Source organism: Otolemur garnettii, unplaced genomic scaffold (assembly GCF_000181295.1).
Source record: "Otolemur garnettii isolate 467f Iridium unplaced genomic scaffold, OtoGar3 scaffold00037, whole genome shotgun sequence".
NCBI lineage: Eukaryota > Metazoa > Chordata > Mammalia > Primates > Galagidae > Otolemur > Otolemur garnettii.
This window is the reverse complement of record NW_003852432.1, coordinates 10,961,582-10,974,372: the sequence shown is the minus strand read 5'-3', so window position 1 is coordinate 10,974,372 and position 12,791 is coordinate 10,961,582. Positions and strand designations below refer to the sequence as shown.

Here is a 12,791-nt window from a genome sequence, read left to right as displayed (position 1 = left end):
GTTTGGATTTTTTTAATGACCAGGCAAAGCCTCCTTAACTCAAGTCAAAGTCTCCCTCCTCATGCTCTGCACCCTCAGACTAATCACTGCTTCCATGACTTTTTCTGCCCCTTTTAAAGAGTCAGCTTAGCTCAAGTTGTGAGTATTGACTGAGCACAGTGAGTTAGTCCAATCTCTGGTGATTGCACATGACACACCTAAGTCAAACAGTTACATTTGAAAGTGGGTGCAGTGGGAGGCAGGCTGCAGGGGTGCAGTGGGAGGCAGGCAGCAGGGGTGCAGTGGGAGGCAGGCTGCAGGGGTGCAGCGGGAGGCAGGCTGCAGGGGTGCAGTGGGTGCAGTGGGAGGCAGGCTGCAGGGGTGCAGTGGGAGGCAGGCTGCAGTGGTGCAGTGGGTGCAGTGGGAGGCAAGTGCGAATGGAATCTGCACACCCATCTGCATCAGAGTCTCTGTGATGTGGCTATTGCACAATCTCCTTCCCTCATTAGCATTGTGTCTGCTTGGGAAGACCATCTTCTCTCTTCAGCACCTTGAGTCCCATCCTTTCCTCTGCTCAAATTGTCCTCCATCCCATCTTCTCTCCCCTGTAGTCTGGTTAACTCCTGCTTATTCTTCAGGACTCAGTTTAGGTGTGCCCTGATCCTGGGCATCTTCCCTGCTGCCCAGCCGGGACTGCACCCCTCCTCTGTGGTTTCATGACATCCTAGGCTTAGGACCTATCTGCACACTTACCACTTGTAATAGTTGCTTGTTGGCTTGTGTGTCTCTTAGCTAGAATGTAGCCTTCTGGAGGGAACCCAGAATGTCCTTCATAAAGAGAGGAAAGTATTTGTTAAATGAGTGAATGTGGGATCTCCATTCATTTCAGTTTAGTACTTTGCTTTCTGGGCTGAGCTCAAGAAAGATGCCAAAGCTCTTCCCCATAATGAGATAGACTGGACATGATTCCCTTCCACAGACAAATTCTGTAAAGAAGTGTGAATATCCTTGCAAAAACTCCATTAACTCTGTTATTTTGGTAACAAAAGTTTTGTGCAATATCTAGATACAAATGGTAATGACAAAATATCTTTATAATGTATGTGAAAAGAACCTTAATTAATGAGCAATCAGATTAACTGTATAGTTGATATGAACAAAGTGGTAATTGGTCAGGAGGTGCCTGGCAGTGAACATCCAAGTTTAATGGTTTATTTTACATCTTTTTTTTTTTTTTTTTTTAATTGACTCCAGTTATTTTGGTGAACAATCAAGCAGCCTTTTAAGGAAGTTGACAAAACTTTTACTTATAAGTGCTAACTTTTTTCCATTTGTCCTTTCTCCTTAGGAGTAACTATAGTATTACAATCCCTGATAACTGCTTAACATATTAAGTGTAGCTACTTTCCATTTGTTCCAAGGTAGAAATCCTGCTTTGGGGTTCCTCAAGGACTCTACTGTGTAGTTCACAAAACATGTCAGGGACCTTCTCTTTTTGACTGTTGGTTTCGTAGCCAGCATTGAGCAAACTCTTCAGTGGCTATGCACCCTTGGAAAGCATTCACAACAATAGTTTGGGGAGGTAGAAACTGAAATGCTACTCTTTTTTTTTCTTTTATGTTGTATAACTTGGTAACTAGTATTCCGAGCTTATGTAACAGCCATTTTAGTGAGACCTTGCTATGGCTCTAGGAATTCTCATCATTAAAAAGCAAATGATTTCGCCAGAACGAAAAATGGAAGAGCTGGTTGTAGTGACATACTCATGCATGCATTCTTCTTCTCCCCTTCTCTCTCTCTCTTTTTTCCAGTGAGCATGTTTTTGAACACATTGACACCGAAGTTCTACGTGGCCCTGACAGGCACTTCCTCACTAATATCAGGGCTTATTTTGGTAAGTGGTGGAATCTTTGTTTAAAAACATGCTGATTGCTAATATATATGTTAGTATGTGTTCAAGGAAAAAAATTGGAATAATATACACCAGCAGCTTACGGTGATTGCCTTGCACATGTATGTATATTGAGTTGGGGGACTTATAGAGCCCTTTCACCACTCAGTTAAATATTTGGAAAAAACGATTTTAAGCAATGATATATTGCTTGTGTTGAAGGGGGAAAACAAGTGGAAATAAAATGGAAAATAAAGGAATGAAGGAAGAATCAATTCTATGTTAAATTTCCACGTCTAAGATACTATAAAATAAACGTAACTCAGTTCATCTAAAAAGTATTTTTCATCACATTCATCAAAATGGATTATGGGACAAGATCAGTAGAAATATAGCTTAGTTTCTTTAAATGTATTGACATGGTTGTGACAATTCCAACTTTTTTCCCCTTTATCTTTTCTTTCAAAATTTACATTATTTCCTTATCACTTCCTTAAAAAAATCCAAACAGGCAAAAAATATTATGGACATCATCTGTATGGCTCTACCAGGGGTCCTCAAACTATGGCCCATGGGCCACATGCAGCCCACCTAGGACAGTTTTCCCGCCTGCCGGGTGTTTTTGCCACCGCTGCTGCCTGTCCTGCTTAGCAGCTGACTCGTCCTGGGGCCTGCAGTCTGACCCTCCAGTGGTCTGAGGGACAGTGAACTGGCCCCTGTTTAAAAAGTTTGAAGACCCTTGCATCTATTACTATGGCCCTGTGATAGCTGCAGGTGTGCTGAATTATAACACGTGAAGTAGTTAATTTTAGTGATCGCAAATGGGGATCATCTAAATTCAGTGGGACTACTCTAACATAATTAAATAACACTGAAGGAGAAAGAAATTTTAGAAAGGCTTTTTTCACCCTAGTCCATATAATCCTATGATTATTAATTATTATAGAAACAGGCACAAGGAAAATATTAGAGAGTCGATTTTAAGAAAAATGGCAGATCAATAGAAAGAAAAACTTAGGAGGCATAGGGTGCAAACACGTGGAGTAAAGAGCAGAAGTGGACCTAGAATAAGGGTCCACTAGAGCTTGAAAGGAGGCAGAGTAAGAAAGTGGAGAAATGTATGCAGGGCAGAAACTTGCCACAGAGGAAAGACCTGGTAGCAGGTCTTTTGTGATCAGAGAATATTCAGGTTCATTTTGCTGTGCTGTGTCATGTGCACTGCCGAGATGGTTAAAGTGGGTGTCGTTGAGCTGGGAATGTGAAGAATATCAGCAGGAGCCACTCTGAGAAGGTTGCACAAGTGGAAATCCAAATAGAAAGCCGAGCGCTGCTGCAAAGACCACCCCACAGTGAGGGGAGGCAAATTAGAACTCCTCCTTAAAATGAGTTGAAAGAAGGTATGTGTGGTAACTTGTACTATGTTGCCTTTTTTCTGAGACAGAGTCTCGCTCTGTTGCCTGGGTTGGGATATCGTGGTGTCATCATTGCTCACTGCAACCTCAAACTCCAGGGCTTAAGAGATCCTCCTGCTTTAGCCTCCTGAGTAGCTGGAACTACAGGATCACATCACCACATCAAAATAATTTAAAAAAATTTTTTTTGGTAGAGATGAGGGTGTCACTATTGCCCACACTGGTTTCAAACTACTGGGCTCAAACAATCTTTCTGCATTGGCCTCCCAAAGTGCTGGGATTATAGGCATGAGCCACCATTCCTGGTCCCATGTTGCCTCTTAAATACTAATGTGCTCAACCATATGTGTCCTGTCCATGCTCAACCATGTGTTCCTGTTCTTTAGATACATGAGAAAAATGACACTGTAGAGAGTTGAGAATAAAGCTATAAAGTTGGTCCCTAATTTATTCCATTTAAGGACTGTGTTTTATTTGGCTGTGTCTCTCTTACTTTTTAATGTTAAAATTTCCCTCTGAAATGATAGTGATGGTAGTGCTATTTAACTATTACTACTTGGCAAAACAAAACAAAACTCTTCAGCAATTCAGATTGGTCTTCACATTTGGTAGGGGGTGGGCAGGAGAAATTTTAGTGGAACATAAGCTCAAAGTCTAAGAACCACTGGCCTAAGAGACCAGGGACCTCAAGAATTTACTTCTGCTGAATCACTGTGAAGGAACAACATACATTGTCCAAAAGGAAAAAAGTAAAAATATTTGAATATGATTTAGAGCAATGAGTAGAAAAAGAAAAGGCTTTAGGTATTCTCTGGAAAATTCTTCACTCTAGGGCAGGGGTCCAGTTCACTGTCCCTCAGACCGTTAGGGGGCTGGACTGCAGGCCCCGGGACGAGTCGGCTGCTAAGCAGGACAGGCAGCAGCGACAAAAACACATGGTAGCCGGATAAATGTCCTAGGCGGGCCGCATGGGGCCCGCGGGCCATAGTTTGAGGATGCCTGCTCTAGGGGACCCAAGACAGAGGAAAATGATCTGAGCTAGGATTTGGTGGAGGGAAACTAGCAGCAGAAACTGTATTGCTAGAAAACCATAGAAAAATGTTAAGGTATTGGAATGAATCTCTTACTCCAGAGATTTTTAATGTCCATGATTAAACAGAAGATAGTCATTAGGAGGCAATATGTTTAATATAAAGTAAGAAACTATACCTGTATTGAGAATTACACATTATCTAGAAGAGGACAAGGAGTAGGTGGAAGAAGAATGAAGTACTGGAAAAGAGATCAGTTTCAACGGGAGAGGTGATGGAAAAGAAAACCATGGAAAAGGAAGAAGGCAATTAACCTTGTTTGCAGATGGCATGATCTTATGTTTAGAAAAACCTAAAGCTACACCAAAAAAAAAAAAAAAAAAAAAACTATTACAACAGATAAACAAATCCAGTGAAGGTACAGGATTCAGACAGATTATACAAAAAGCAGTAGCATTTTTATACTCCAACAGCCAACAATCTGAAAAAGAAATCAAGAAAGTAATCCTATTTACAAGATAAATCGGTTATATTGCAAATATAAAATACCTAGAAATCAGTCTAACCAAGGAAAACTAGAAAACACTGATGAAAGAAATTGACGTGGACACAAAGGAAAGATATTCCATGCTCATGGATTAGAATTCGTATTATTGAAATGACAGTACTACACAAAACAATTCACAGTTTCACTGCAATCTCTGTCAGAATGTTATTCTTCCTAGACATAGAAAAAAACAGTCCTAAAATTTCTATGGAACCACAACAGATTCCAATTAACCAAAACAATCCTGAACAAAAAGAACAAAGCTGGAGGCACATCACTATCCGAGACTTCAAAATAGACTACAAAGCTACGGTAACCAATCGGCAAGGTACTACTGGGAGAAAACAGACGCATAGACTAATGGAACAGAATAGCAAACCCACATATAAATTCACACATTTACAGCCAACTCATTTTCAACAAAGGCACCGAGGACATACTGTGGGGAAAAGATAGTTCCTTCAACACATGGTGCTGGGAAAACTGGATGACCATATGCACAGGAATGAAACTAGACCCCTATCTATCACCACAATAAAAAGCAACTAAAAATGGAGTAAAGACTTAAATCTAAGACCTGAAACTATTCAACTACTAGAAGAAAACATTGGGGAAATGCTTCAGGACATTGATCTGGGCAATGATTTTTTTTTTGGTAAAATCTCAAAAGCACAGGCAACTGAAGCAAAAACAGACAAATGGGATTACATCGAGCTATCAAGCTTCTGCACAGCTAAAAAAAAAAACAGTCAGCCCACAGAATGGAAGAAAATGTTTGCAAACTGTTCATCTGATGAGGGATTAATAACCAGAATATCTGAGGACCCCACACAATTCAATAGCCAAAAAACCCCAAATAATTTGATTAAAAATGGGAAAAGATCTGAATAGACATTTCTCAAAAGAAGACATGCAAATGGATAAAAGTATATGAAGAAATGCTCAGTATTACTAATCATCAGAGAAGTGACTACTCAAAATCGCAGTGAAATATCATGTCACCCAGTTAGAATGACTTTGTCAAAAAGACTAGGAATAATGGATGCTGTGGGTATGTGGAGAAAGGGGAACCCCGTGTACTGTTGGTGGGAATGTAAATTGGTACTACCAGTGTGGAGAATAGTGTGGAGACCCCTAAAAACCAAAAAATTGAACTACTATATAAGCCAGCAATTCCACTACTGAGTATATCTCCAAAAGAAAGGAAATCAGTATTCCAAAGATATTTACACTCACATGTTTACTACAACACTATTCACAACAGGCAAAATATAAGCTCAAGTAAGTACCCATAAGCAGATGAATGGATAAAGAAAATGTTGCATATATACACAGTGTAATATTATTCTGCCTTAAAAAGAGTGAAATCCTGATATTTTCTGTAGCAAAAAATGAAACTGGAGGTCATTGTGTTATGTGGAATAACCTAAGCACAGAAAGACAAATATTGTGTGTTCTCACTCATATGTGGGAACTAAAGAAGCAGATCTTGTGAAAATAATAGAGATTTGTGGCTACCACGGCGGGGGGGGGGGGCAATGAAGAGAGAGGTTGATTAATAGGTGCAAATATACAGTTAAAAGAAATAAGACCTAATGTTTGGTATATCTCTGGAATGATTGTAGTTAACATTAATCTACTGTACACTTCAAAATAGCTAGAAGAGAATAATTGAAGTGTTCCTAGCAGAAAGAAACGATAAATATTTAAAGTAACGGATATCCCAGTTACCCTGATTTGATCTTTACCCATTAGATGACTGTATCAAATTATCACATGTATTGAGAAGATGGACACACCTATTTTGTATCAATAAAAAAGAAAGAAAGAAACCCATGGGGAGAAGCGGGGATTGTTCTGGAACTTTATGGTTATTCATCCCAAGCTCTTCATTTTTCAGAAGAGAAAATTGAAAATAAATTTTCAAAGGAAAGAAAAAGAAGTATTTTGCCTAAACCACACCTAGAACCTAAGTCTTCAGGTTCCAACCTTAATGTTTTAAATGGACCAAGAAACTTCAGACTTGGAAAATGCTCTCACATGCTTGATAAAGTTTGAATAATATGTGCTGACAACATGGCAATTTTGTTTAGCATTTATATCTTAGGTATATCTAAAAGGTCTCTAATAATTATTAAATAAATTTTAATATTAAAATGTTTTTCTAAGACATCCTAGAAATATGTTTTGATCAAAAAGAATTAAGTAAACTTATTGGGATACAATTTCATCTTAAAACTGGGAATTCATTCTGATGCTGAAAGGGCTTTGTTTGTGTGTTTCTCCTCTCAGGGAGCTTCCCTTAAGAATGTTACTCGCTTAGATGAAGCTTGCTATGTGCCAGGCACTAATGTAAAGAAAGCATTTTGCAGGCTCCCTCATTCACTCTGCACCAGAATAGAATGTGGCAATTGCTAGTGCCATTTTCAGGCTCTAGGCAAGTTAGTGATCTGCCTTAGGTCACCCAGCCAGCAAATGGCAGAGCAGGATTGGAACCCAGGTCATCTTATGCAGGCAACCCATTCTGTTAACACTCATCTCATTGCCTCTCTGGTCAAGTTCTGAACTAACTTTCTAGCTTGCTGAACCAGTAGATCTGGATTTTTTTTCTAGCAGTCGCTTGGTGTGGGTTCACAGGCTATACATTAAGTACCACAATGTGGGTTATTTCCTTTCACTATGGCAAACTAGGCCCAAAAGTTGGTTTTCCTTTCAACTCAGGGATGGTGAAGCCCCATCAGCAATAACGGGATTTCCCTAGAGCACAGCCACCTTGCAGAGCTGGGCTGACAAGGCTTTCTCCTGTATGTGGGGTGCAGCTGCTCAGACTGGAGGATCACTGCTGGGCTGCCTTGTGGTCCATCTGCCTGGCAGCATTGTCAGGGAGCAGAAGGTAGAGGATACTCCTGACTGATAGGGAACTTGGAGCAAAGGAGAAACCTCTCCTGTAGAAACCATTTGAAAGGCCTTTCTCAAAAATGCAAGTCTGCATCGAAGGCAAAATGACCGCGATGAGGGAATCGCTCTTGATAGCTTTAGCCTCCTGCTTTAGAGACTGTTGACACTAGTATTTAGCCATTAGGAACTGGGCTTTGCTAAGCCTTGAAATAAACCCAGGGTGAGGTTTCAACCGCTGTCCTTTTCTGTCAAATGTATTTCAGGGAGAGGCAGCAGCACCGAGGGAAAGGATCAGGTGCTTTGCAAAACAGCCTTGTGCATGGAAGTGCTTAGCGGTTTGTTTCCTGGCACCAGGGAGACAATTACCTAACTGCTGTCCCCTAAGCGATGTTCTGAGAGGCTGCCATGAACATTTAAAGTGCAGGGCTGTCCTTGGGGAAATTGGTTGGGGACCCTCAGGATTCCAGTGCTGCATACTGAAATCATCATGCAATTTGATTTCTTAGGTGAAGAGAGGTCAAAACAAACAAACAAAACAGCTGGTATTTCCTTTGTGGAGAAAAAGTCAATTAACTGAACAAATATATGTAGAGATAAAATTTACTTGGCAAATGCTGTTGTCTTTTACACTAATGTGTTTAAAAATAACTAGGTCTTATCTTTTACTAGCTGTCGCTGATAGCTCTTAATTGCACAAGCGGAAGCTAGCTGTGAGTTTGTTATACCACCTCACTCACTCTGCCCTGTTGGCTCCTGTCCCAGGTCATCCAGGCAGCTCTCCCCTTCACGTAACTTCAAGGTGCCTCTCTGCCCACTTGGCACAAGCTTTCCCATCCCAGTCCAGTTCCTGCCATAAGTACTGCACCTGTCCTCACAGTCCAACCCTGCCAACTTACTCTATTATCTGCTAGCAAGGATGTGTCCAGGCTCTACAGGGAAGGTCTGTTTCAGTGAAGAAAATTTCTGGCTTTTGCTTTCACTTTTGAGACTAGTAATGTGGATATGTGCAGAAAAATCTCCCCTTAATTTTCTCAAAATGTTGGTAACATAGACAAAATGGTGTGTTGACATTTATACACATGTCTCTGTATTCCTAGTAGTGTGTGTGTAAATAATCAACAGGTATAAAAAGACATCCCTGGCACAATTTTTGAAAGTCAGAATCAAGAATAAGAAAGAGAGAAAAAAATAGAATAGTGAATAAAAGAGCTAGTTTGTGGATTGGATATAAAAGAAGCATGTTTTGGGGAGGGTGGTAAGAGATGACAGTTGGGTAGGGGTCAGTTATAACAAAAGGTCCATTTATTGCCCTACTTAGGGCCGGGTACTTTGCATATATTGTTTCATTTAATTATCATTGAAATTCTAAGGGATAGCAGCCTTTATGCTGCTTAGAATAAACAAAAACAAAGGTCAAATAATTTGACCAAGGTTATAGAGCACAAAAATGGTGAGATTTGAATTCTAATCTCTCCAACCACGCCTGCTAGACCTTCCTGTTCAAAAGTGAGGGAGTGGGGCTGGAAAATTGTGTTCCCTTTTAACACTTTTTCATCCATCTAAGGACTTGACCTGTAATTTAGGTAGCACTTTAATTGATGGACATGGAGATCATCCAAATGATGGTGATTCTGGAGCAAAGAGTGAGAAAAGACTCAGGAAAACTTGATTAGAAGGGATCTTGGGGTGTGGAAAGCATCACAGACATGTCAGGCTGTGCGTTGTGAAGCAGCTTGTCTCTAGGCTCTAGATAAGACCCAGAGGATGCTGTGGAGACTGGGGGGCAGGGGAGCCTGCAGACAGCAGGAGGAAACTGAGGCTCGTTAGCTGTATCGCTGTGAAGCTTCTTGGGTTCACCATGAACATTAGTGATCTTCTTCAGGAGACCAGGCACCCAACAGAGAAAGTAGACAGATGCCTCTCAGGGTCTGGTTGTGGGCAAGAGCATCTGAGTGGATCAAATTCATGATCACACATGGCACAAGTGAAGAAGGTAAATGAGCTCGTGGGGGAGACAGGCAGAAAACTGCCTTTTTGGCTTTTTTCATTTACATTTGAGCACAAATTGAGAGTCTTAAAAGTCTGCAGAGCTGGGGGCCCTCAGAAGCTATCCAGTTTAAACCAGTAGCAACCTGAGGACTAGGCATCCAGAAAGCTGGGACTCGCCAGGTTGCCTTGCTGGGTGGGTGGGGTGAAGACGAGAACTTGAGTTTCCAAAGCTTTGCTACACATCATCCTGCCTCTCATAGGATGTTGCCTGGGAAGGTGGTGGTAACAGAGTGTAGCTGTTGATATTTTCAATTTTAACAGACCCACAGAAATGGGCCAGGTAGAGGAGAAAGAGAGAGAGGGAGGAGAGGGAAAGAGAGAAGAAAAAGAAGAAAAGAAAGAGGGAACAATGGTGACTGTAACCTTCTCTGGCGGAGAACGTTTTTCTTTTTCCAACTGGCCCCAGATTGGGTCAGATTCGGCCAGTGTAGAACATGGGCCAACACTTACCACAATGTATGTTTTGTTTGTATGCCCATTTATTATCGTCTTCCTCTCTAGATTGGAAGCAACACAAAGACAGGGACCCTGTCTGTGTTTTTATGTACTCCTGTGTACTCTGTACCTGTGATGCCAGAGTAAATACGTAGGAATTTGTTGAGTGCACAGAAGATCCAGTAAGGGAAGGCATTAACTGACTGCATCAGAATTATCTGGGATCTTTGTTTAAAATGATGAATTCCAAATACACCCCAGACTCACAGAATCAGAATCTTTAGAGGAGGGATGCAGAGGACAGCTGCCGCCACGGTAGGAGTTGGCAGGGCTTGGGACAAATGACACAGCTTGACTTCACCCAGTTCTCAGTGGTCTCCATGGCTTTCCCCAGGAGAGTGATCCTCCCTTCCATGCCATAATTAATATAGGTCTATCAATTAAAGTGCTACCCAAATGAAGTAATTAATGCTAAAATGGAAAATCTCATCTTGTGAACATTAGACACCAAGGTGGGAATGGGTCATTGGCTGTTGACCTTCAGAAAGCTTTACCACCTGGTCTTTTCTCTTTTCTTAAAGCCTTGGCAACAGGTGTCCAGAAAGGGTGTGGGTGGCGGGGCATACATGCCTGCTCTTTACATACCCCCCACAACTGTTTGGGGGAACAGGTGACTGAGATGTAGGAAGCAGGAGGCCAAGACCCACTCTTAACTATTTAATATTCCTAAACAAAGCATACAGAAGCCAGGAGTTCAAAAAAATGAAAACAAAACAAGCAACTCCCTGCCCCAACAACCTAGTTATGTCTGTCATAAGGAATTGGGAGGAACTTTGAAATGGTGAGTGGGTATGGAGCAGGGACATGCCTTGAGAATGCAAAAAGCAAAGTGAAATGGTTACAGATGTTATTATAACCAACATTTCAGCTTCCTTGGTTTTTCTTCTTTATCAGCAACCCTGAGGATCCCCTTTAGCTCCCTCCTCCAAATACAAGAAAGTCCCTGGTTCATAAATTATTTTACATATATTAATAGAATGTATAATTCAAAAGAAAAGGAGGTCTTATTGAGTAAGAAGATTCTAGGAGTCTTTAGGAAAGATTCAACTTTAGGTCTGCAAGAGCGGTGGAAGGGCCTTTTTTGTTGTCCCTTTGTCAGATTTTTGTTCCCTTCCTGCATGTAAAGATGAGACAAGTTTGTACCATAAGCCAGCTGCAAATCTGGATCTCTACCCCCAGGCCTCCTTGGTCATCCTCTCTGCTTCTGTCAAATAGTAATGGAGGAGAGGACTGGATCCCCACCACATGGGTATTTGTTTTAATATGTTTTGGGCTTTGAGTATAGCATATGTGCCTTCTGCCTTGTAATGTATAGGTCCAAATCACTTCCTCACCCCTCACATTGCCAATTCCATCCCCACTTCCCTTATTTCCAGAAGGTAAACCTTACCTCCTGAGGTCACATGGCCCAGTTTTTATCCTTTTGTTACCTTCCTACCTGTGGAACAGTTCATAGTATACCATGCTTTTCAAAATAGGATAGTCTCCCTCTATTCATCCATTTTTCTGTTTCTGCCTGTTTGGGAGGAAGAAGCAGTAGGTTTCCTTCCAAGGTAGGATGGGTGTGCTTCCTGGGCTCTGGGCATCATGCCTTGTGGTCATTTGTACTCTTCCCCACCTTTAATTTCTCTCTTTCAACTGGATTTTTCTCTTTCTACAAATATATATGAGTCTTATTTTATAATAAACAAAATGAACACAAAACCTTTTATCAATCCTGCTGTTTATCTAGATATAGTCTAAATGTCAGGTTAGCCCTTATATCCACCATTCAACTGTCCACCCCTCCAGCCAGCCATCCAGTCTTCTCACTTCCTCCCTCCCTTCACCACCGGTAACTGAGCGTTTAATCAGAACTTATTTTGCACATTAGAAAACTGAGCCCCAAGAATAGCGAGAGCCATCTGAGGTTACACAACTCAGCCACTTAGTTTAAATGGTTTTTGCTTTTATTTTATTTTATTTTTTTCTTTATTAAATCAGTTATGTGCATTAATGCAATCATGGGGTACAATGTGCTAGTTTTATACACAATCTGAAATGCTTTCATCAAACTGGTCAACATAGCCTTCATGGCATTTTCTTAGTTATTCTGTTAAGACATTTATATTTTACACCTAGTAAATTTCAAATGTATCCTTGTAAGATGCACTGTAGGTGTGGTCCCATCAACTACTCTCCCTCCCTCTTCCTCTCCCCTCACCTCCCTCTCTCCTTTTCCCTTCTTCTTGAGCTATATATTTGGGTTATAGCTTTCATAAGAAAGCTATAGATTGGTTTCATAGTAAGACTGAGTACATTGGATACTTTTTCTTCCATTCTTGAGATATTTTGCTAAGAAGAATATGTTTCAGCTCCCTCCATGTAAATATGTAAGAGGTAAAGTCTCTATCTTTCTTTAAGGCTGCATAGTATTCCATTGTGTACATATACCACAATTTATTGATCCATTCATGGGTTGATGGGCACTTGGGCTTCTTCCATGACTT

General features: G+C 40.9%; 1 protein-coding gene across 4 annotated transcripts in view; it reads left to right on the top strand.

Annotated features, from left to right (window-relative positions):
• ST7 (suppression of tumorigenicity 7) overlaps window positions 1-12,791 on the top strand; it is a 272,254-nt gene that overhangs the window by 146,331 nt on the left and 113,132 nt on the right. For all 4 annotated transcript variants that reach the window (XM_023513216.1, XM_003789794.2, XM_023513215.1 and 1 more), the window contains exon 2: window positions 1,791-1,873. In XM_023513216.1, coding sequence (XP_023368984.1) covers window positions 1,791-1,873 — 83 coding nt within the window. The remainder of the gene's footprint in view (window positions 1-1,790; window positions 1,874-12,791) is intronic.